General features: G+C 45.2%; 1 protein-coding gene and 1 pseudogene across 2 annotated transcripts in view; one reads left to right on the top strand and one right to left on the bottom strand.

Moving 5' to 3' along the window:
* The window catches only part of GNE (glucosamine (UDP-N-acetyl)-2-epimerase/N-acetylmannosamine kinase), a 37,995-nt gene extending 16,620 nt beyond the window's left edge, over nucleotides 1-21,375 (bottom strand). The window contains exons 1-7 of one of the 2 annotated variants that reach the window (XM_055135795.1): nucleotides 21,239-21,375; nucleotides 17,253-17,458; nucleotides 15,908-16,359; nucleotides 8,780-8,932; nucleotides 6,599-6,811; nucleotides 2,144-2,231; nucleotides 325-535 (exon numbers count right to left, since the gene is read on the bottom strand). In XM_055135795.1, the coding sequence (XP_054991770.1) occupies nucleotides 325-535; nucleotides 2,144-2,231; nucleotides 6,599-6,811; nucleotides 8,780-8,932; nucleotides 15,908-16,359; nucleotides 17,253-17,416 (1,281 nt within the window). In that variant the 5' untranslated portion in view covers nucleotides 17,417-17,458; nucleotides 21,239-21,375. Of the gene's footprint in view, nucleotides 1-324; nucleotides 536-2,143; nucleotides 2,232-6,598; nucleotides 6,812-8,779; nucleotides 8,933-15,907; nucleotides 16,360-17,252; nucleotides 17,459-20,522; nucleotides 20,638-21,238 lie in introns of those variants that run through there. The other variant, XM_055135791.1, reaches the window with a different exon arrangement.
* Nucleotides 13,634-13,757, top strand: LOC129401053 (small nucleolar RNA U13; annotated as a pseudogene).
* Nucleotides 21,376-23,914: the final 2,539 nt, after the last annotated feature.

The raw sequence follows: 23,914 nt of genomic DNA, 5'->3' as shown, positions 1-23,914 counted from the left end.
TTACTTGCCTTGCGTGTGTGAGGGCCTGGGTTTGACCACGGGCACTAGGAAACAAAATCAAACAAAACTCTAGACAAAAGATTAGAACCTCTCATCTATGTTTCTAGTCTGTCCCTTTAAAAGGACCTTTTCTTTTCTTCACTTTTTTGGGTCACACCTGGCAATGCACAGGTGCTTGGGGGACCATATGGGATGCTGGGAATCAAACCAGGCTCCGCTGAGTGCAAGGCAAATGCCCTACCCGCTGTGCTATCACTCCAGCCCCACCTTCTATTTTTTTTCAAAGATTAGGTACTCATCGGGAGATAAGGCCAGTTGCTTTACCTTCATGCTGACTATGGCAACTCGGAGGTTTGTCCCGCCAAGATCCACAGCCAAGGCACTTTGAGTTTCAAGAATATGGTCAATATCTTGGGAGATATTTTCCTTCACAGGAGGAAAGCAGAACTTCTTTTGCAGTGGTTCTTGAAGATCAATGGATTTGAGAAACTTCAAAATCCTTGGAACGGCATTTCCATCCCCATATATCTTTGAGCTGCAACATCCAAAAACTCTATTAAACACTTCTTTCTCTCCAACATGCTTAATGATAACTGAGTCTATGATGTCAATCCTGGAAGCTGGCATTCAGGTAACAACCTGAGCTTCTTTTTAAAGTAATACTGGAGTCTCTCCAGGAATGTCTTTGTTAAATACCTGAATATTACCATTGCAATGTTGAATTCCACAGCTGATTCAGAGACATCTATTCACAGCCTGACATATCACATAGGCATTAATAAAATGTCTGTATTAACAAGGAACAAAAATCTTTGTTAAACTAATTTTAAAATCTGAAGTTTAAGAAAGTTTGTTGTTGTTTTTGTTTTTTGCTTTTTGGGTCACACCTAGCAATGCACAGGGGTCACTCCTGGCTCATGCACTCAGGAATCACCCCTGGCGGTGCTCAGGGGACCATATGGGATACTGGGATTTGAACCTGGGTCGGCCACGTGCAAGGCAAACACCCTACCCCCTGTGCTATCACTCCAGCCCCGTTGTTGTTGTTTTTAATTTGTTTGTTGGGGAAAGGAAATCTTGAGGGAAAAAACATTCAAACATACAAAAAGTTCATAAACTCAAAATTAAAAGGAGGGTAATTTTAAAATATTGAACTAGACTCCCTCCCCCCATTTTTTGCTTTTATTCTTTTTTTTTAACTTCATTAGAAAAATTTTTTTCTCCAAAATTTCTTTGGGGAATTGTGGAGGTCAAAAGCCTGGCTAATTTTTCAGATTTCTGCCCTCACCCAAACCACATCAGTCTCTGAGAGCTGGGAAGAGCCAGTGCCACCTCTCCTTCCCCCAGACCTAAGCCAGCCGCACTCATCCAGCTCTAGTCTCGCCACTGGCCTTGCTCTTCACACCAACTTTCTCCGGCATCTCAGTGTGGAGAAGGAGACAGGCAGAGGCCCAAGCACCCAGACCTACCCTGAGCTGCCGCAGCCATTGGCCAACAGCTGAGACACCAGAGCCAGACCACAGGACTCTTTTCTTTCAGACAATCAGTTACAGACACTGAATGTAGGTTACAGATGTATTTCCAGGCAGACGCGCTATGTTCACTTACTGACACAAGTAAGTCATTCTGCACAGAAAGCCTCAGAAAGCAATAGAGAGGGGATAACCACAAACCCTGCTGCCAGGAGTGAGGGCCTCCTCAGGATATAGGTGTGAGGATGACTTAACCCGGACCACACAGCTCCAATATGGTGCCCAGGGCAGAGCCCCTTTGTTTTGGTTTTTTGGTTTTTGTTTTCTTGGTCACACCCGGTGATGCTCGGGGGTTACTCCTGGGGGTTAATTCTGCACTCAGTAATTACTCCTGGCACTACTCAGGGGACCATACAGGACACCAGGATCAAACCAGACAAATACCCTCCCCGTTGTACTAGCATTCCAGCCCCAGATCCCGTTTAAAAACAGTCTATACTTGGGGTGGTGGGAGGGATGCTGGGACCATTGGTGGTGGAAAATGGGCACTGGTGGAGGGATGGGCACTCGAACACTGTACGACTGAAATGCAAGCAGGAAAGTTTGTAAGTCTGTAACTGTACCTCACAGTTATTCACTAATAAAAAAAATTTTTTTAAGTCTATACTCACCAGGGGTACTGTTTGCCAAATTGAAGCTTCAGCGCATGCAATATTTTGTCTTGTGTATCAGCATCCCGGACATGAAGGACATTCTCCCCTAGGAAAAAGCCATTGATGTATTACAATGAGTTGTTGTTGTTATTGTTTTGTTTGGGGGTCACAACCCAGCAGTTCTCAGGGGTTGCTCATGGTTCTGCACTCAGGGATCACTCCTAGAGTTAAGGATTGAGGGGATCCAGGTAGGGTACCAGGGTTTGATCCCAGATCATGTACAGCATGTACAGCAGACACTGTGCTCACTACACTCTTTCTCCAGCCCAATATAATGATTTTAAGTGGAACTATACAAAACAAAGCATTTAACAATGGATCATGCTCATAATTAATCATGAAACCCAGATTCACGGGTTTCACGAAGACTTCAAGTAAGTCTTTCATTGGAGAAACTTCAATTGTTCTACTTTTTATACTATTTAAATTACACTTAGCAAGATTTCCATATCAGATGCCTGAGGGCACTAGAATCCTTTATTTCCTAAGAGAATAAATCAACTTTCTGCTCTATTGAAATGAGTAACACAGAGACTAGATAGGAGATAGGACAGCGGGTCTCTTGCTTTAAACAACTGACTCCGGTTGGATCCCCGGCACTCTGAGTACCACCAGGAATGATTCCTAAACAGTCAGGAGTTAAGTGCTGAAAAACAGACTAAAAAGGGGGATGGGAGTCAAGTGCTTGCCTTGCCTGTGGCCAGCCCTGGCTTGACCTTCTGCAACTCATATGGTACCATAAGCACCTCTAGAAGGGACCTCTGAGCATAGAGCCAGGAGTTAAGCCCTAAGTACAGGTAGAATTATAGCCAAAACAAAACAAATTTTAAAAGCTGGTAAACTAGGTGAACTCTGGGCCCACCGCAACTCACCTAGTCATCATGCACATGCCCTGCCTTCCTTCCGCTCTCGCAAATCCACTCACCAAGCCAAACTGGTCAGGGTGTCAATAAGCAGGTCTGCTGCCCTGGCAGTGAACTTCCCAGACATGTACAGGGCTGGGGTGGCTGCTCTGCTTGTCACAGCACTGCGTGGTCTCCAAGCACCACCAGGGATGGCCAGACCCCACATACCACATCAGAAGCAGCCCTGGAGTACTGCCAGGAGCTGAGCCCCCCAGCACCCACAAAAAGGAAAATACAAGCAAGAGAAAGAATGACAGGCCAGGATGTGGGGCTAGAGAACAGGAAGAAGGCTGCAGACTACAAACTGGGCGGACACCATCCCAGTGCAAGGAAGGGCGGGTGGGGCCCCGTTTATTATCGTGTGGTTGGCAGCAGGTCCAGTGACTGCTTTTGAAGAAAGAATTCTTGCCAAACCCAGTATTCAAGTATCTGTTGGCATCTTATTTGAACTCTCAGCAGCATTTAACACCATGAAATGCTCTCTTGGGAGCGTCGAAGATGTCATTCTCTGGGTTTCCTCCTTCCTCACTGGCGGGTCCTTTTTGGTCTCCCCTAATAATCTTTTCCTGCTTCTCAATGTGGAGGTGTTGCAGGTGCTCCATTCTCCTTCTATTTGCACATTCTCCCTGAGCAATCTCAGTCCCTTCATTTAAAGACCATGGGTGCATTTAAGCATGTCAATGGCCTTGATCCAGAGACTCAGCAGTGAATCCTGGAAGACAGCAGCTCAAAGATCTCTCCAGACTCCATGCTGAGCTGATTTCACCAGGCACCTCAGATAGAGCAGGTGTCCTCTCTCCGTCTACTCCAAATGAACCCCTGGTAGCCACAAACTTCCAGAAGAAAAACCCAGGTACAAGGGACCAGGGACTGAAGACTCCAGGCCACATGGCAGTGGCGGGAACAGACCATCCCTTCCTGTCTTTCTGCCCCCTCGGGGTCCGGGCTGTCACACCCACGAGCTGCCTTCAGGAGCACTTAATGGCATTAACGGCCTTGATTCAGAGACACAAATGAATCTAAAAATGGATTACCTCCCTACAGAGATGTCTCTGGACCCCAGTCATTTACAATTTTATAATTCCAGGAGTACACAACCTCTCAGGATATCCATAATTAGAAACAGAAAATAAATTATCTAGCATCTGCCTGTGGCAGACAGACCTGAATGGGAAAATTCAAAATAATGATGGTGGGAAGGTGTAATGGTGGTGTTGAAATATTGAATGTAATCAATTAATGTAAACAACCTTATATATTAAAAAAAAAAGACGGGGCAAAAGAGGGGGCCACTATGCGCAAACCTATCCTGGTAACAGAATGTTTAGCAGGAACCCAATTACCCAAATAAAGATCATATTCTTCAACTTCTCTTGCAACTAAATGTGACTAAATTCTGAGATTGTGAGAACACTTGCAAATTCTATACTGTGTTCTTAAAGAGACAGGATCTTCCTGGATTCCTTCCCAGTGGCTACATTGTGTCTTGACAGCAAAAGCTGGGGCAACCTCAGGAAGATGAAAGGAAGCCAAGTCTCTGAGGAGTGTGGGGCCACTACACCAGTAAGAAAGCAAGAGACTCTAACCTAAAGGCACTATGATTTTAGGTCTTTCTGTTACAGCAGCCAAACTGATGTCCAAACTAGAAACCATCTATATGCAGCACTCAATTAACTTCTGCTTACCTGCCACTTCTAATTTGCCAGCAACTAGGCACCCCAACCTTACCATGACCACTAGAGAGCTCTCACTTCCTCCCCCTCCCAAACCTGCCAATCCCCAACCATGATGGCACAGAAAAGCCTAATCCAAGAATGGAGCCCTTACCATGGATTCTCTCTTCCTTTCACTACTCACAACTAAGCATCAGCAAGTACAGTAACAAACCCCAGTGAAACTGTTGCCTCTTACACTACCACCCAGTCTCCACTATCATATCCCACAGGAACTCAGATCACCACTTAAGTGGCCTCTCTTGCTTCCATGCCTACCCCACCACACGCCCTGCTTCCACAGAGCAGCCCAAGGCTCATGGAAGTCAGAGTGCGCCATTCCCCTCCTTTACTGGCCTCCTCCCAATATGATTTTGAAAGACTTCCAGCTTAGCTCCCCTGGCTCACAGAGGTTCGGTCTCCTGTTCTCATGTCGGATCACTCTTCTGCTTGCCCACTGCCCCATGGCTACACTGGCCCTTGTTTCTCAAGCTTGTTCTCAGGACTGGAGCGATAGCATAGCGGGCAGGGCGTTTGCCTTGCATGCGGCCAAACCGGGTTCGATCCTCTGATCCTCTCAGAGAGCCCGGCAAGCTACCAAGAGTATCCCGCCCGCACGGCAGAACCTGGTAAGCTACCCGTGGAGTTTTCAATATGCCAAAAATAGTAACAACAAGTCTCACAATGTAGACATTACTGGTGCCTGCTTGAGCAAATCAATGAACAACGGGACGACAGTGCTACAGTGCTACAGTTCTCAGTAGTCTCCATACTGGCTCTTCCCTCTGCGTCTCAGTATCTCACAGAGCTAACGCCTCTTCATTTGGATGGCAGACTACGTGCTCTCCTGCAAGGCCTTCCCTGTCTCGTCTCATTTCCTTGGGCTGCAGCCCACACTACATACAGAAACCCTGAGCTGCTGTCCCTTTTTACCTATTCCTTACCTGCCGGCCCGCTGGAACAGAGTGACACCAGAGTCAGTCCTGGCTGGTCTGGGCCACTGCTGAGTCCCAGTGCCCAGCACACAGGTCTCTGACTCTTTTCTTAATGAATAAATCCATGAAACTTAATAGCCTGCCATCTCGTGGCCTCTATTTTCTCTATGAAGAAGCAAAATAATGTTGGAAATAAAAAGGAAAAAGAAGGTCTAAAGAAAACAAAAAGATCAGAGTGGCAATTGGAAGAACAGACACAGAACACAGCTGTAAATGATATCCTTGAATAGAGTCCAATTCTTTTTTCCATTAACTGTACCTACTCTTCCATTAGCTATCGAAATATATTTGCTTATATCATCTTAGAACTTAGACTAATGTCAGTAGCAGAATTTGATCGACCCAGCAAATACACTAATAATAATCCCAATTATGCTTCACGTATTTATGGCGCGTCAGGCTGGGAGCAATACTGACTAGGAACTGTCTACCAGGCCCAGAGGAGGAAAGATAGAATATCTGTATACTTATAACACTCAACTACATTTTCTCTTACACAGTCATCAAAAAGAACAATTAACTAAGAAGGTCTTGAATCTGATATTATAAAGACAATAAAAATGGAAACAGAGCTCTTAAAATTCTGCTAGCACTATTTATGATTTATAGATTTCAGACTCTAAGTGCTTGTGAACCTCACCCACTTTGGTATAAATCAGCTTGTGACTTATAGGTCTCGGACTATAATTGCTCATCAACCTCTCCCATTTTGGTATATAAACGTACATGCCAGCAATGACACGTACACGCTTTCCAAAAATGCAGGTGTGTATTAACCTTAATTGAAGTGGAAAGATGTACCTGTCTCTCTTCCAATCTGACGAGTTCCTAGATTGATCACAGGTGTTCCAAAAGCTCCGGCCTCCCGGACCCCACAGCTGCTGTTCCCAATCATACAGCCAGCATGGGCAACCAGCTGTATAAACTGGTCAAATGGGACATGTTTAACAGCTCGAAAATTGTCGTGACGCTCAATGCCCTTCTTCCGGATCACTCGAACCATCTCTTTGCTCCCTGTTGGTATAAAAATATGAATAAAAAGAACCAACTGTTAAATGGCTTGAGAGCTAACCATTTTTACCGCTAAGTTATAGTTTCATTTCAGGATACCTCCCCATAGAAACACACCAATCACTAGAAAACATAGCAAATTCCTGATCATTTCACAATTAATGCATATCTAAAATGCCTGCTTCAGCTTCTCTAGGAATTGATTTAGTTACATTTATTTTGGTGCTGGCAGAAATTAAACCAAAGGCCTCACAGGTGCAAGGCAAGTGCTCTCCCACGGAGCCGCTTTCCCTGCTTTAGTTTGAATTTTAAATAGCAGCAGTTGGCACTTTTCAAACAGAGCTGGGCAAAGCATATACCTTTTAGTGCCCCAGCAAACGTTTTCACTTTAAACAATTAAGAGGCTCAAGGCAAGCCAACTATCTCTCTTTAGGGGACAGTCCCAGAATGGGAAGCCTCGGACTCTGTATACTAAACTGATGAGAAAGTCTCTGCAAAGTTATGCCCACATTTATATGAACACCATGATGCACAGCAGGTGGCACTGGCACTCATCAGATTCTGATGCTACGGCTGATATTGTACTTAATACGGGGAAAGCAGTAGTTCATGCTTCTGTGCTTGCTTCTCTATTCACTTTCTCCTAGCAACTGCAAAGGAGACAGAGTTTCTAATCTGATTGGTTAGTTAGGAGGCAATTTAGTGACCCCACCATGCTTACCAGCCCAGGAGCAGCAGATCTGAGAGAAGCCAGGCATGCCTGCTGTTCTTTTTCCAACTCTCACTATGTGGTAAGGCAGGTACTGGCTGCTGAGACTAACCCCATGGTATAAGCCTGGTTTCTTACTCTCCTGCCATCACCAACTGTCACTGTAGTACATGAACAGAAGGTGCTACCATCTGAAAATTAGGATGTGACCACAGCTGAAGGCTTCTCCCTGGCTTAAGCCTAAGCCATAGGCACTAATTATGTTTTCCAGACAGTCCTAAATTGGAGAACTGGATAGGAAGTCACATATATTGCCAAAAAACCCATAAAGATGAGCTTTAATGTGGAAACCTTTCATTCCATAGGGGAAAAATTTCTCTACCTTGTAAATGTATGCAACCAAGAAAGTAAATTACAAACACAGTACCACTGATAATACTAAACAACAAAGATAATGACATTATAAATATCTATACAAAAAAAAAAAAGACTAGAAAAGAATAATGAGACGTGTACTTGGTGAGGGTAATAAATATATATACCCAGTGGTGCTCAAGGAACCATATGCAGTACTGGGGATCAAATTGAACTGCATGACCAGGTGTGGTCCATAAAGAAAAAACAAAACAAGGCAGGGCCGGATTCACAGTACAGCAGGTAGGGCATTTGCCTTGCATGCAGAAAAACCAACCCAGGTTCAATTCCCAGCATTCCATATGGTCCCCTGAGCCCTGCCAGAAGTAATTCCTAAGTGCAGAGCCAGGAAGAACCCCTGAGCATTGCTGGGTGTGACCCAAAAAGCAAAAAAACAAAAACAAAAACAAAACAAGGAGCCAGAGATACAGTACTGCATCTAGGGTACATACTGTGCACATGGCTGACCTGGGTTCAATCCCCAGTACCTTATATGGTCCCCTAAGCCCCGAGTGATCCCTGAAGGCAGAGCCAGGAATAAGCCCTGAGCACTACCACTGAAGCCCCCAAAACAAAAACCAAACAAACAAAAAAAGTCTAGTAGTAGTCTTTTCTACAAGACTACTGTTGACCAAAAAAAAAAAAAAAAATCATCATAAACTCTTCAATTTACCACCAAACTGTAGTGTAGTCCTTTCAATTGTAGTCCTTTGAAAACTGGAATGCATTTCAGAATGGTCTGGTCTCCAATAAAGTGAGCAAGACAGGAAGGGAAGTCAAAAGAAGACATGACAGAAATATAAAACCGGAAAGGTAGGTGGCCAAATTTCATTTTCTAGTTCGATTACCTGCATCGACATTTGGATAGAGAACTAAGGTCCGCTTGTCAAATGATTTCAATGCATCCAATGTTAACTCAAACATTTTTAAGGAATGCTTGATGTCAGTGGTCACAGGATGTTGTAGTGCAACAATGTAATCTTTAGATTTCACATCATCACCTGTTGAAAAAAAAAAATCAAACCACATTGCTTTTTTAGTTAAGAACCCTGGAACCGTGAAAAAGGAAGACTCAATACCCAAAAGCAAGAGTTTTTAAAAAACTCTAAGCATGTGTTTTTTAAAAAGATACTCTGGAACAGACTTGGTCACAATCTAAGTAGGAGAATCCAAATTAGAACCAATGGATAAACTACAGCTACAAGTCCAAAAACTCTTGCAGCAAATGTAACTGTTTCCTAAAACCACAAACAAAATCTGTAACATTCATTCCCCCCTTCCCTTCCCTCTGTTGATGCTGCTGCGGCTGTGACAGGTTTTGGTGTGGTGCTGGACAGGGGCTTACACGTGCTCAAGCTAGTCCTGGCTGCTCCTCTGGGTCCCTGAGGTTTTGCACATGCTCAATGTGAGATGCAGTTTCTTATCTTCCCAGCTTACTGCGTCTCCCAGACACCTGTTAAGTAGTGGCGCTTGTCTACATCTGGCCACAGTGATTCTGGAATTATTGGCGGCACGGGAGAGCAGCGCTAGCAGGTGGGAACATGCAGTTGGGCTGAGATGGAACTTTCAGTCTGTTTGCAAGGGCTTTTTTTTTGGGGGGGGCAGGGTTGGGTTTTGATTTTTATTTAGGGCCACACCCAGAAGTGCTTATTCCTGGCACTACACTCAGTGGTCACTGCTGGCAGGCTCCAGGGACCATATGGGGTGCCAGGGATGGAATCTGAGTCAGCCGCATGCAAGGCAAATGCCCTCCTTGCTGTCCTATCATTTCAGCCCCTAGGCAGGTACTTTTCATTGCCAAATCATTCCCTGGGCTCCCAGCGAGTCTAGTGTTTTAAGTCATGTGGGAGGATGCTCTCTGTAGCTTGCTGGGCTCTCTGAGAGGGAAAAAGGAATAGAAACTGGGTTGGCCTCGTACAAGGCAAACGCCCTACCCGCTCTGTTATCGATCCAGTCCTGATAGCACAGCGGGTAAGGTGTTTTGCCTTGCAAACAGCTGACCTGGGTTCAATTGAATTTAGTAAGAAATGAAATTAGAGAGTTTTACTTCAGTTATTCTAGATATGGACTGGAGCACAAGCGTGTAGGGCATTTGACTTGCATGCAGCTGACCCAGGTTCAATTCCTCCATCCCTCTTGGAGAGCCTGGCGAGCTACCGAGAGTGTCCTGCCCGCATGGCAGAGCCTGGCAAGCTACCCGTGGCATTTTTGATATGCCAAAAACAGTAACACCAAGTCTCCCAATGAAGACGTTACTGGTGCCCCCTCAAGCAAATCGATGAACAACGGGGCGACAGTGCTACAGTGTGGGAGGAGGGCCAAAGATGGTTCAGTGGCTGAAGTTGCACACATGAGGCTCCAAGTCTGATCCCCGACGCTACTCCTATATGCCAGGCCAAGGTCTTTTTTGCTGCCTGAGACCCTCAGTGCCATAACCAAGTTATGTGCTGTCCAGCACATGGCCAGGTGTCTGGGAGTGCTACAGCTGACATGTGCCAGCAGCCAGGCCAGGCATGGGACCCGGAAGAGTATATGAGTGTGCCACAATGACCACAGCCATCATGTGACGAGTACTGACTGTGACCCCAGCAAGAACCACAACTAAGCTGGCAATCCCCAGTCACCCTAACAGCAACAAGAGGAAGAAGAGCAGGGGGGATGTTTTTAATTAAAAAAATTAATAAAGGATGGGGCACTGGGAACAATAGTGGTGGAAAATGTGCACTGGTGGAGGGATGGGTATTCAAGCATTGTGTGACTGAAACCTAATCATGCAAGTTTGTAATTGTATTCCACGGCGATCCAATAAAACTAATTAAAAATTAAAAATAATTAAATTTATTTTAAAAATTAATAAAACACTAGCATTCAACAATTTCAAGTTGAAAAGATTTCTGAGCATTAGACAAATGTGAATCTTCCCAATTTCTAATTAGTGCTTCTAAGAATTATCAGCAGGACAAATAATATGTCAGGAATCAGAGGACACGCAGCTACCACATGAGCATCAAACATATTTCTTCTAATGCAGAGGACTGTCCCCATCTGATCACTCACCAGACTGAGTAAATGTCAGAGTGTAAATGTAAAAGGCTCAGAGATGCAGTGCAAATAACACAAAACATTTATCCAAAGGCCTGTATTATCTCATAAAACTGAAAATGAACTGCATTTGCCTTTGAACAAAAATAAAAGTAGTTTTATATAAGGAGAACAGAGAGAGAGAGAGAGAGAGAGGTGAAAGTGAGGGTGCAAAGAGAGGTGGTGTCCACAAAGTAAAGGATTATTTACCCCATAAACTGGGATGTGTTCCCATTAGCTTGTTTTTAGTGAAAGATACATTTTTTGTGATACTAAATTTAATGGCCAACTTTATGATGATATTTACCTTTACCATTACACTAAGGGCAATAGAAAATTTTTACTACAAATCTCCACAATTTTATTTAAAAGGTTTTATGTGCTAAAATTTGTTTGGGGGGGGTCACACCTGGTGGTGTTCTGGGGCGACTCCTGGATCAGTGCTCAGCAGCTGCTCCACTCCCAGTGGTGCTTTGGGGACCATGTGGTGCTCAGAATCAAACCCAGGGCCTCACACACACAAGCCTTCTACCCACTGAGTCCATCCCAGGCCCAATAGGCCAACATTTTATTTTTTAATATATTGCCTCTTATTCTGTTCAACACTGGTGTAAAGAAATATAAATATTATCTTTTCGGGTAGACAGCGTATAAAAGTTCTACCTAAAGTCCTAAAAGAATCAGAAAAAGAGGGGCCGGAGCGATAGCACAGCGGGTAGGGCGTTTGCCTTGCACGCGGCCGACCCGGGTTCGATCCCCGGCATCCCATATGGTCCCCCAAGCACCGCCAGGAGTAGTTCCTGAGTGCAAAGCCAGGAGCAACCCCTGAGCATCGCTGGGTGTGACCAAAAAAGCAAAAAAAAAAAAAAAAAAAAAAAAGAATCAGAAAAAGAATTCCAGAAAGGAGAGATTAACATACTCAGGTGATGTACTAGTTAAAGATCGAGGCCATTACAAAGAAGCTATCTCTTTTTTTTTTTTAACTGAACTAATGAAAGATCAGATGACTAAAGGATTTGTTGAGTCACATACACAGAAGCACTTGACTCTGTGTAGGTAAGCACACTGACCAGCAACTAACTGAATGATTTTGAGTAATTTCTTAGTTTATATAAATCAAATATGCTAGCTTAGATATTTAAAACTTACATCCTAGCATCCCATATGATCCCCTGAGCACCGCTAGGGGTGATTCCTGAGTGCAGAGCCAGGAGTAACCCCTGTGCATCGCCAGGTGTGATTCAAAAAAAAAAAAAAACCAAAAAATAAATAAGTAAATAAATTTTAAAACTTACATTTGTGTACCATAAAAATATATTTAATATTTATTTGAATTTAAATATGTATATTTTCTTTTATTTGGGGGTCATACTTAATGTGCTCTGGGGCTACTCCAGGTACAATCTCAGGGACCATTTCCAGTGCTACCAGGGGACCATCCAACACTGTGGATCAAACTTGGGACTTCTGCATGTGGAGCATGTGCTTCAGCAACTTGAGCTAATTCCCCAGCCCTATTTATTTCTCATAGCTATCTGTGATCAGGGAGTCCTGAGTCTATTTCTACTGATGCTCAAATAGTAGTCCTGGGTCTACTTTTACTGGTGATCAGTCAAAGAAACTTAGAACTAAAAATGGAGTGGGGAGTGGCAATAAAGAAATTGTTTCCGCCCACTGTAAGTGACACACAGATGTGTGGGCACGCTGCCACGGGTGCTGCTCCAGAGTGAGTCAGCACATCCGGCTACCAGGTGAACCAACTCATCCGTGACGGGCTAATGGAAAACATTTATCAAAATCATGTCAGTTGCTGTATTATATGTGATTCCTCATAGATATGAAGGAACACAGGTGCTCAAGGATCAATAACTCCACGTGGGGCTCAGGGGAACACACGTGTTGTGGGCATCAAGCCCTGGTCAACCATGTGCAAGGCAAGCACCCTACCTGCGGTGCTATCACTCTGACCCATCTTAGCGCTCTCTCCCCCCCCATGCCTCCCTCCCTTTCTTTCTCTCTCTCCCTCCCTCTGTCTTCCACCCTCTTCCCCCCCCCCTCTCTCCATCTCTCTTTTCTTCCCCCACCCCTATGGGGGGGGGATTTAGGCCACACTCAATGGTGCTCAGGGCTGACTCCTTGCTCTGCACTCAGGGATCACTCCTGGAGGGGCTGGGGTGGGTGTGGGTGACTGGGACTGAACCCAGGCCAGGCATGTGCCAGGCAAGCGCCTTACCCGCTGTACTACTATCTCTCCAGTCCTAGTTCTTTTTCTAGGACAGTGATTTTTCCTTTTAGAGTAAGGACGGATCTGAGGGAGTGGTCCCCTGCAGAGGATTATTCTATACAACTTACTGTTAAGAGGAAGAGGAAGAAAAATACTCGCAGTTTACCCCATGAAAGTTTATCATTCTTCCCTCATCTCTAGTTTAAGTGTGAGTTAAACATTTGGAGTATACAGAAAATAACCATATGGTGCAGAATGCAGCAGGACTGTACGTGGTAACAAGATTCTAGATGGGAGTCATTTAAGAGTGTCTTATGAGAAGAATGGCAAAAAAGCAAAATACTGGGTATCTTTTTAAACCAGTACGGGGAGAGGGGGAGCAGGGAGAAACACAATGATCCTTTTGTGACTCATAAGCATGATGACTGCGCATTCACATGTATGTGTGATACATGTGACTGAAGCCGCAAGCCTTGGCTCCGTCAGACCTTATTACAATGGTGGCTCACTATTCTCTGATGTGAAAAAAGGAAAAAGAGGTCAGGGGGAACTGAGCTGAAAAACAAACAAACATTCTGTGCAGGGGCTGGGGAGAAAGCTCAGGAAGTAGAGCATATGCCCACATGTGTGACCCCCAGCAGCGCAGGGTACGGCCCTACTGACAGAAGCCTCGAGGGAAGCCACAGCTGCTGTGAACGTACAGTTTTTGATGCTATCAAACTCTGCCTTTGTCTCCAGGCTTACAGCTGCAGCCCCTTCACAAAAGCCTTTCCTTTCCATCAAGGTACTGTCGTTTTGTTTTATGTTGTAAAATCCGACATGTGCTGCTATATTTCTTTTATTGGCAGTAATTTAACATTTGCTATCATTTTTATTAGAACTTATATTTATTAATCCTCTAGTTACAAAATTTCACGTTCTGAGTAACTTACATAATCTTTTTTTTTTTGCTTTTTGGGTCGCACCTGGCGATGCACAGGGATTACTCCTGGCTGTGCACTCAGGAATCACCCCTGGTGGTGCTCAGGGGACCATATGGGATGCTGGGATTCAAACCCAGGTCGGCCAAGTGCAAGGCAAATGCCCTACCCACTGTGCTATCACTCCAGCCCCCATAATCCTTTTTTCTTTTTAAGCAGAATGATAGCATCAGAAGTTATAGCTTCAGAGGTGGGAGTTGGGTTACTGACACAGGAGGGACCAAAATGGAGAAAAAGAAAAAAGGGGGAAAAAAGGAGTTGCAGGTTCAGAAGCAAACATGGGAGCCAGAGAGGTAATAAGCAGGGAGGGCGCTTGCCTTACATGCCACTGACTGAGGTTCGATTTTTGACTCGATACCTGGTGGGTGCCCTGTGCCCACCAGGAGTGATCCCTGAACGAGACCCTAAAGTAAACCCTACGCACAGGTGGGTGTGGGCCCTCTCCCCCCAAAATAAGCAAATATAGACTTTACACAATTGTCCCTCCTGCCACCTATTGTGACTAGTTTCACCACTAATATCATTGTTTGTTTTTGCGGGGGAGGGTAGTCAGAGGATACGGGTTTCAATCTAAGGCCTCACACATGACAAGCAATTGCTCTGTCCATGAGCTAAGTCCACAGTGTCACCCTCCCCCAAAAGACTGATCTTTTAAAAAAATCTAGGTTTTGCTTTTTACCCTAAAGAAACTGTATTAAATGTCCCAAATAGAACTTTAAAGTCTAGCAGTACAATCTTGCTGCTTTCTACTTAATACTCTTTTCTATTCATTACAAATTTTCTAGAAATACAATATTTTTCCTGAACACATAAACATATGATCAAGATAGAATGCAGGAATGTTTACTTAAAAGCATAAAAAAGAAGAGACTAAAGAGAAATCTGTCCCACAGCGTTCCCTACACAGGTTCCAGAGACTGACAAGTCTTCCCAAGATAAGAAACATACAGGATTCACTGACTCATAGACCAGGAAAGTTCAACTCCTTTCCATTCTAATCTGATCTTGATTTACTTATATACAGTCACTTTAATTACATAGTCTCTATATCAATTCACTTCATGAACTTCAATAAATCAATCTCCAATCTCTAATAAACTAGTCCTAAATACCTCAATAAAAAATCCTAATTTGTTCTATATGGAATACTCTTACTATAAATTAACTTACAAATATATTTTCTTGGCCTCTGATTAGCATGAAGTAATTTCCAGGAAGCTAAATCTTAGATCATTGAAGACTTTGGGTTTGAGGGCTTGCTTATGGGGATAATAAACTCTAGTGCTACAACTGTGACTTGCTTCTTAGTAAGAATACTAAAGTAGTACTGGGGTTAGTTAAGTACAGCTTGTGACCTGATTTTAACGTTCATGATCCTATCTGAGTATTCCAACAATTCCTGTAATGTCAGGATCTGTTCTGTGGCTGTACACCCATTACACAGACACCCAATAGCACATCATACATTCTGTTGTATAGATATAGCACAGATATGAAACAATTCAGTTTGCTAAGTGCACTTTACAGGCAAAGCGAGTTTCAGAGAGGCAGAGTCACATGGCGGGGTGGGGGTGGGGGTGGAAGGGGATGAGATCCATGAACTAGAGTCTTAGCTACTGGAACATTCTATCCACACGCCCAGCAAGCTCTGGCAGAAACCCCCGTTAGGACACAGAAAGTCTGCTGCCTACCTAGCCACGTCTGGATGATGCTCATGTAGTCTTTGTTCTTGGCAGAGAGCAGTTTGTCGTAGGAAGGGCAGCCTGCCAGCAGGATGCGGTCATGGTCCTCGCACATGGAAATGAGGTGCTGCTCTGCACTTCGGGTGCAGCACACGTGGTAGTGAGCCAGCTTGGTTATGGCGTGTCGGATGGAGTCGTCGATGGTCCCACTGACTTCGCCACCTTCGATGTGAAGGATTCGGATGTTCATTAAGGCAGCGGATGTGGCGAGGGCCAGGGCGTCGAACCTGTCTCCGTGAACGATCATGATGTCGGGCTTCAGGCGGTTCAGCACATCGGGCAGCTTCACCAGGGCCAGCCCCACGGACTCCACCATGGCCGCCTCGTCCTCCCCGCGGACAATCGTGTGCAGCCGAGTGTTAATGTCGAAGTCATCCTGCTCGATCATGCGGTACGTGTTTCTGACGCAGGAGAGGAGAGAGAGGTGAGAGTATTTCTTGAGTACATCTGGGAAAAGCGATCTAACCTCAACCTAAAAGGAGAAGCAATTTTTAGCATTTACTTGTAAAACTAAAGAAACGGGAGCAAGCCATGAGTTTCTTCTTTAAGCAATTTCTAGAGAGTATTACTAACAACTTTTGGAGGCAGGTTTTTTGTTTTGGCTGTGATTATCTTGCTTTTTAAGACCAGTCTGAAAAGACAACTTTACCTGAATAATCTTCTTTCATATCTAACGCATTTCAAACCATCTCTGCAGGCTGCATTAATTTCTCATGCCACAAGGGTGCACTAAATACCATTTTATCACATATAACAAAATGAATGTCATATTTAACCAAAATGAATCTTTGGTTCATATACTCTCACTCTCAAAGATCTTCCAGCTTTTATCTTTCAAATTCATACCGATAAATGTCACCCAAATAAGTGATAACTATAACATAACTTTCTACTATATTTCATAGATCTGTTAGCTTCTAACATCTTGTTTCATTACTACTACTTTACAGACTGTTTACTATTACCAGTTTTAATGTAGAATTACCAGAATTTACAAAATAGGTAACATCTGATTCTATGCCATAACAGCTATACAATATGTAAGTGGCACTTTCTGAATATTACTTGAACATCACAAATGGCCATCATTTATTAAGCACCTATTAAGCAGCATCTGAGTTGATCATTTACAATACTATCTTCTGTCTTCATAATAATCTATAATATAGATTTTTCACTCCATTTTCTAACTGAAGAACCAGAAGTTCAAGAATGCAAAGTCAGTTCTCTGAGGACACATGAAAATGACAATGTACACCATGACGCAAAGATTACAGGAACACTTTGATCTTACCCATAGTCATCTATCAGGTGAGAGCCAAGCACCACCACGTCAAGTTCAAAGAATTCAGGCTCTGTTTTAATGCCAAACATGATTGGGGCAAGTTTAGAATAATCAGCACGGTTGCAAGTAGCAACACAGACCCGAAGTTTCCGGTTAATCTCATTCTTCTCCATGACTTGCTTTTTCTGTTTTGAAAGATTCTTAAAGTAGAGTTCCTAAAGTTATAAGAATACAAATTATTTATGATTAGAATGATATTTTCTCTATATAAACATAGAATTTTGAAGCTTTAGTCCTTATCTACTATTTATTTTACTTTGCTTTGTGTTTTATAGCACCAGGAAATTAACCCAGGACCTCATACATGCAAATTAAGTACTATTATCACTGAGTCACAATCCTGGCCAGGCCAGGAGAGATCCTGTAATTTTTTTTCCACCACCCCTTCTTTTGTTGTTGCTTTGGGGTTACATCTGGTGATGCTCAGGGCTAATTCCGTGGCTCTGCACTCAGGGATCACTTTTGGTGGGCTTGGAGGGCCATGTGGAGTGCTGGGAATCAAACCCAGGTCTCCCTTTGGGCTCTCTCCCCAGCCCCACCTCCTTAATATTTTTGAAAGACACTTATTATTTAGGCCAAGATTTATCTTTCCCTCTTTCCCTTTGTGGAATGGTGCAAAAGCTGGGGATCACACCTTTGGTGGCAATGCTTGCCAGAGGTCACTCTGTTGTGGCCCCAGGATCATGCCCGGCACAGGGGCCAGTGCTGGGGATGAAATTTCCACCCGCCTACCTAGGAAGCAGGTGGTCTACCACTGAGCTCACCCAGCCTCCCTGAATAGCGTTCAAATCAAGCTCCTCTTTATCCCCACCAGGATATTCCTGGTTTGATCCCTCTTCTTAGGTGTGAATTGTTACAACCAGAACGGCTCATTTATTTCTAGTCTTGCCCTGCCTCTCACAGACTTCCTCAGTGAGATTTCCAAAGTTCATACATTGTAATATTAAAAAGAACAGACCAACTATGGCTAAAGTCCAAATTGCTGGTCTGGACCCAGTCCATGCAACTACTTCTCTCCCACCTACAATTACGCCTTACTCAGAGTCAAGGTCACAAGGAAATGTCTACAGTTCAATTAAAATGTCTTCATCACTTCCGTGTCTTTCCAGATTCAAGTTCTTCTACCTAACATTTCCTTTCCCTTTATCCAGAACTCCTCATCCCTTAAAACACAGTCCGTCATCACTTCAGATTACCTTCGCATAAAACTCTCCAGCAAAAAGCTAATTCTCCCCAACGGAAGGTATTTAGAACATAATAAAAAGATGGGCCAGAGCACTAGCACAGCAGGTAGGGCACTTGCCTCGCACAAGGCTGATCTGGGTTCAATCTCCAGAATCCCATATGGTTCCCCAAGCCTGCCAGGAGTGACTGCTGAGCACAGAGCCAGGAGTAAGCCCTGAGCATTGCCAGGTGTGGCCCCCCACATTAAAAACAAAGATAATGAAAAAAATTCTCTCTCAAAACAGTTATATTCAAAAATCCAAGCACTAATTATCAAGACAAATATTTTCCCAAAAGTGGTTGTTGTATTCTTTAAGTTGTTCATGATTTACTATATTCAATATTTAAACACCAATCCCATCACCACTGCACCTTGCAGTATTCTTATACATAATTCTTCTTCTATTCATCATTGAATATAAGCTGAATAAGCTGTTGATGATACTCACTTTGCTGGGTGAGGTAAAGCAAATCATTAATCCCATAGTGGGCCAAACTGTACTTATTCAAGGGGCTGGAGCGATAGCATAGCAGGTGGGGCATTTGTCTTGCACGTGGCTGACCCAGGTTCGATTCCCAGCATCCCATATGGTCCCCTGAGCACTGCCAGGAGTAATTCCTGAGTGCAGAGCCAGGAATAACCCCTGTGCATCTCCGGGTGTGACCCAAAAAGCAAATAAATAAATAAATAAATGTTTAAAAAGACTAAAAAATAAAAATAAATTAAATTAAATAGAAGTCACAAGAGGCAATATAGCTAAAAATTTACATATCTGTGTTTGCAGCTATGTAGTTTTCCCTGGAAGCTAAAAATGACTAGTTTCTTATCTGTCCTTGCATCAGCAAGCTATCTATAATAATTAAATACATAAATACGTCTTTACATATTTTTGAGACCACACCTGGTGGTGCTCAGGGCTGACTCCTGGCTCTGTGCTCTGGAATTACTCCTGGCAGGCTCAGGGCATCAGGACCAGCTAGAGTGCCAGGGAGCCAACCCAGGTCAGCCACTTACAAAGAAGGGTATTTATTACCCAATCTACTCTCACCATATATTTTTAATAAATGCCAATAGCGGATATTACGAAGTTGTAACATTCTACGACTTGCTGCTGCATTCAATCTTTTTGTTTTTGTTTGGAGGACAGGGGCACAGATTTCCCCAGATCAAACCAAGACTCATCTACAAAGCAATGACTGTCCAAACTCAAGTCCACAGTAGTAACAAGAGCCACTGATATTAGTCACACGCACCTTCCCCCCAGCCCCTCAGAAAAGTATGTCCCCATTCTGAACTCACTGACAATGTCTGGGAACACCAAAATTCTTCAAGACCACTCCCTGAATTCTCTCAAAAAGACTACTCTATTTACAAAAGGTGATCAACCTTTTTTTCCACTTTTTAAAGTGACATCCCTTTCAATGGTGAAGGAAAAAAAAAGATAAAAACCTGGTTCAGCAATCTTGGAGCAGAGGAAAAACAAAAATCACTAAACCCCTCCCACACACAACAGCATGTTAACCTGACAAGCCGGGTCAGAGAGAGAAGATGCTTGCCTTGCACGGGACTGAACCGAGTTCGGTCCCCAAACACCCCATCTAGTTCCCCGAGCACCGCCACGTGGTATTTATAACATAATGAAAAGATGGGCCAGAGCACAGCAGGTTAAACCCCGTATGCCCCCCACCCCAAGCCTGCCAGGTGTGACTGCTGAGTGCAGAGCCAAGAGAAAGGCGTGAGCAGCACTGAATGTGGCCCCCAAAACAAAAACAGAACAAAAAGAACTCGACCAGCACTGGTTCACTTCGTGTTCATTCCACATTCATTTCCAGTTCCTTCGTGTTGATTACATCCTCCACCCTCCCTCCATGGATCTCCTTAGCCGGGGAGTGGGGGGGGAGGGGCTACCCTGGGCTCTGGGATGGCTTGGGGGACACGCAGAAGCCATAGTCCAAAACACAAATCACACAACTTGCCCAAACCCCAAAGCAAACCTGGCTCTCGGGGCCGCTGTTCCCGTGCGTTCCGTCACTCTGTAAGAAGCCTGCACGCGGGAGAATGAAAACCTGCCCCCGTGCCACGTCTTGCCAGGTTCGCGCGGGGCGGGGGGGGAGAGGCGAACGCGACCCGCTCCTCTACCTTGGTGCAGCGGGGCTGAAGACCCACCGGGGGTGAGAAAGGAAAACCTCCCGTCCTGAGCTCTCATGGAGCTAAGCAGTTATCAAATGCCGCCAAGCTGCACCCAACCCAACCCTCCAAGATCACCGGGGCCGTCGGGTGCTCTTAGAAATTTCACGAACGTGCTCAGGCCGGGTTGCTGGGGGGAGAGAAGGAACGCCGGGCTGCTGAAGCCGAGACTGTCACCGGGAGCGACAGCTCCGGGCAGCCCCGCACACCTCCGCCGCCTGGACCCTCACTAGGCTAAGGGCCTTTTCTTGCTGCACAGCAACTGGCCTGAGCCCCCAACTTCCTGGGTCGCCCCCCAGCCCCCGCCCTCGCCCCAGCGAACCTGTGTGTCTCCGCAGGGCGGAGCCCGTAGCAGGGGCCCAAGACGGAACCTAAGGTGTAGGCCGAGGGGACAGAGCCAGGCCCGGCGCGCAGCCCGGGCCCCCGGCGAGGGCCGGAAGGATGCTGTCCCCGAGTCCTCCCCCTTACCCCCCAGATCCACGCCCCGCGCCTCGGGCGCACGCAGCGGCCCGCTTACGCTCACCCGACGCGGGTCCGAGTCTCGCCGCCGCCGCGCCTCGCGGACACACGCCGAACGCTGCCCCAGCAAATGCAGCCCAGCCCCCCACCCCTCGGCTCCCACGGTCACTCCGGCCACGCACGACCGTCGCCCGGCCCGGCCCCCGCACGGCCCTGCACATCCACAGCGAACGCGGAGTGGGCGAGCGCGCCCTGACGTCACCCGAAAGCCGCCTCGCGATTGGCTGCACCCGTCAGCGCCCCCCCCGCCCCCACCCCCCCTCCGCCCAACGGTTTTCAGTGGAGCCCGGGGGCGGGGCGGACCGAGCGGGTTCCGTTGTCGTGGCGTTCTCGGGTCTGGCCAGCAGCTGGGCTGCTTGCAGCCCTCGGCACTCACACGGGCATCTCCCCCCTCCTCCGCCGACGCTTTGAAACCCGCGTCCTCCAGTAGGAGAATCGCGTTGACCTTACACATCCCCAGCGGGCAGTGTCTTGCATCTTCTGAGCCTCCTGTCGTTGCACGGGTCATGACCCCAGAGCCCTTGCTGGAGTTAAACCCTACCCAACTCATTGTACCTTATCTGTTAGGTGAAGTGCAAGTGAGGCTCCAAGCCAGGCCAACTCCCACGGACCCAGACAAAGAGCTCAAGGCCTCTGATAGGGAACCCGCAGGCAGTCCTACTGCTCGCCCAGGGATACGCAGAAAGGAACACGAGAACTCCCTATTCCATTTCACATTCTTTCCGAATTCCTGAGTCTCGATTGACAAAAGTTTGAATGAGATAGTGATGCAAAATACTAGGACTTTTTTTTTTTTTTACAACCTTTAAAGAACCTACCACCGATGAAACTAACGCACAATCTAAATAACTCAGATTCTCAATATAAAACAATTTCCAAATGTTTGCACGTACTTCAATTAATGAGGTTTCAATTTGTGGAAGTCTTAGAAACGGTGAGTTTCTCCGGGATAACCTGGAGCCCCTAAAGATCGAATCAACCACAACAAAATAGAAGCACTAAGGCTTTGTTCAAGGAAGTGCTTTGGGATTTCTCCTTTAAAATACCACATTTGGGGGCTGGAGCGATAGCACAGCGGGTAGGGCGTTTGCCTTGCACGCAGCAGACCCGGGTTTCATTCCCAGCATCCCATATGGTCCCCTGAGCACCGCCAGGAGTAATTCCTGACTGCAAAGCCAGGAGTAACCCCTATGCATTGCCAGGTGTGACCCAAAAAGCAAAAAAAAAAAAAAAAAAAAATAGCACATTTGCCTCAATGTGGAGAATGAAATGGGTGAGTCCAAAATAATGGCAATGAAGCAAATCTATGGAGGGAAATGTAAAAACACGGATTGCCTCTGACAGGGCTGGGAGGAGACTGAATTTTCACTGAACACCTATCTCTTTTCTTATAGTGTATGCATGTTCTGAATTCAAGGGAGTGAAAAAAATAGAGGATCAGGGAGAGAGCTTGGAGCACAGGTCTGAGTTCCATCAGCTGAATATAATCCTATGTATATTTATTTATAGAACGGTTATCTTCCTGCCACAGTATTACAGCTTTAGGAGGCACATGTTGCTTTTACTTATTTTTAGGTTGCACCCTTTGATGCTGAATCCCAAATCCTAAATTTCTAACACTGTGCTCAGGAATTACTCCTGTCGAGCTCAGGAGACTATATGGGATGCTGGGGATGGATTCCAGGTTGGGGGGCGCAAGGCAAGCACCCTACCCACTGCACTATCTCTCCAGCTCCACACATGTCGTTTTTAAAGTGACATGCCCCAGGCCAGCAATGGTTCAGCGGGTAGGGCGCTTGCCTTGCACACTGGCCCCAGTACCACATAGGGTCCTCAGATTCCCACCAGGAGTAATCTCTTAGTGCAGAGCCAGGAGTGAGCCCTGAGCACCCCTGGGTGTAAGCCAAACTCCTCCAAAAAAGTTTTATACCATAGCTAAATATTAATAAAAGAATATGAATAGTTTTTCTTAAAGGTGAGAAAATTAATCTTAATATCAAACATTTTGTTTTTCACTTGAGTATTTTATGTGGGTCTACTTTGTAAAACTAGAGTTGTATACTTCACATATGTGCATTTTTGTATGTGTATTATATTCCATTATATGTTTTTTTAGGGGACTGTAAAGATAGTACAGTGGGTAAGGCTCTTGTTCTGCATTGCAGCCTTCTCAAGTTGATCTGCAGCACCACATATGGTTCCCTGAACCCACCAGGAGTGATCCCCGAGTACAGAGCAGACAAGAGTCATCCCTGAGCACTGTTGGGTGTGGCCCCCAAACAAACCTTAAAAAGCGTTTTTGGGTGTTTTTTTTTTAAACAATGCTGATGATTATGGAAAAGAAAGGAGTAACTAGAAGCAGAATAACTTTAATAATAGATAACACTGTAGCACTGTAGTCCCATTGTTCATCAATTTGCTTGAGCAGGCACCAACAACGTCTCCATTGTGAGACTTGTTACTGTTTCTGGCATATCCAGTACAGGCTCTGCTGTGCAGGCAGGATACTCTCGGTAGCTTGCCTGGCTCTCTGAGAGGGACAGAGGAATCGAACCCGGGTCTCAAGCTGCATGCAAGGCAAACGCCCTACCCTACCATGGCAAAAAAAAAAAAAAAAAAGTAAGGGGCTGAAGCCATAGCACAGTTGGTAGGGCATTTGCTTTGCACGCAACCGACCTGA

The sequence above is a fragment of the Sorex araneus genome, chromosome 1 (assembly GCF_027595985.1).
Source record: "Sorex araneus isolate mSorAra2 chromosome 1, mSorAra2.pri, whole genome shotgun sequence".
Lineage (NCBI taxonomy): Eukaryota > Metazoa > Chordata > Mammalia > Eulipotyphla > Soricidae > Sorex > Sorex araneus.
The sequence above is the reverse complement of the archived record's forward strand: the minus strand, read 5'-3'. Positions and strand labels throughout refer to the sequence as shown.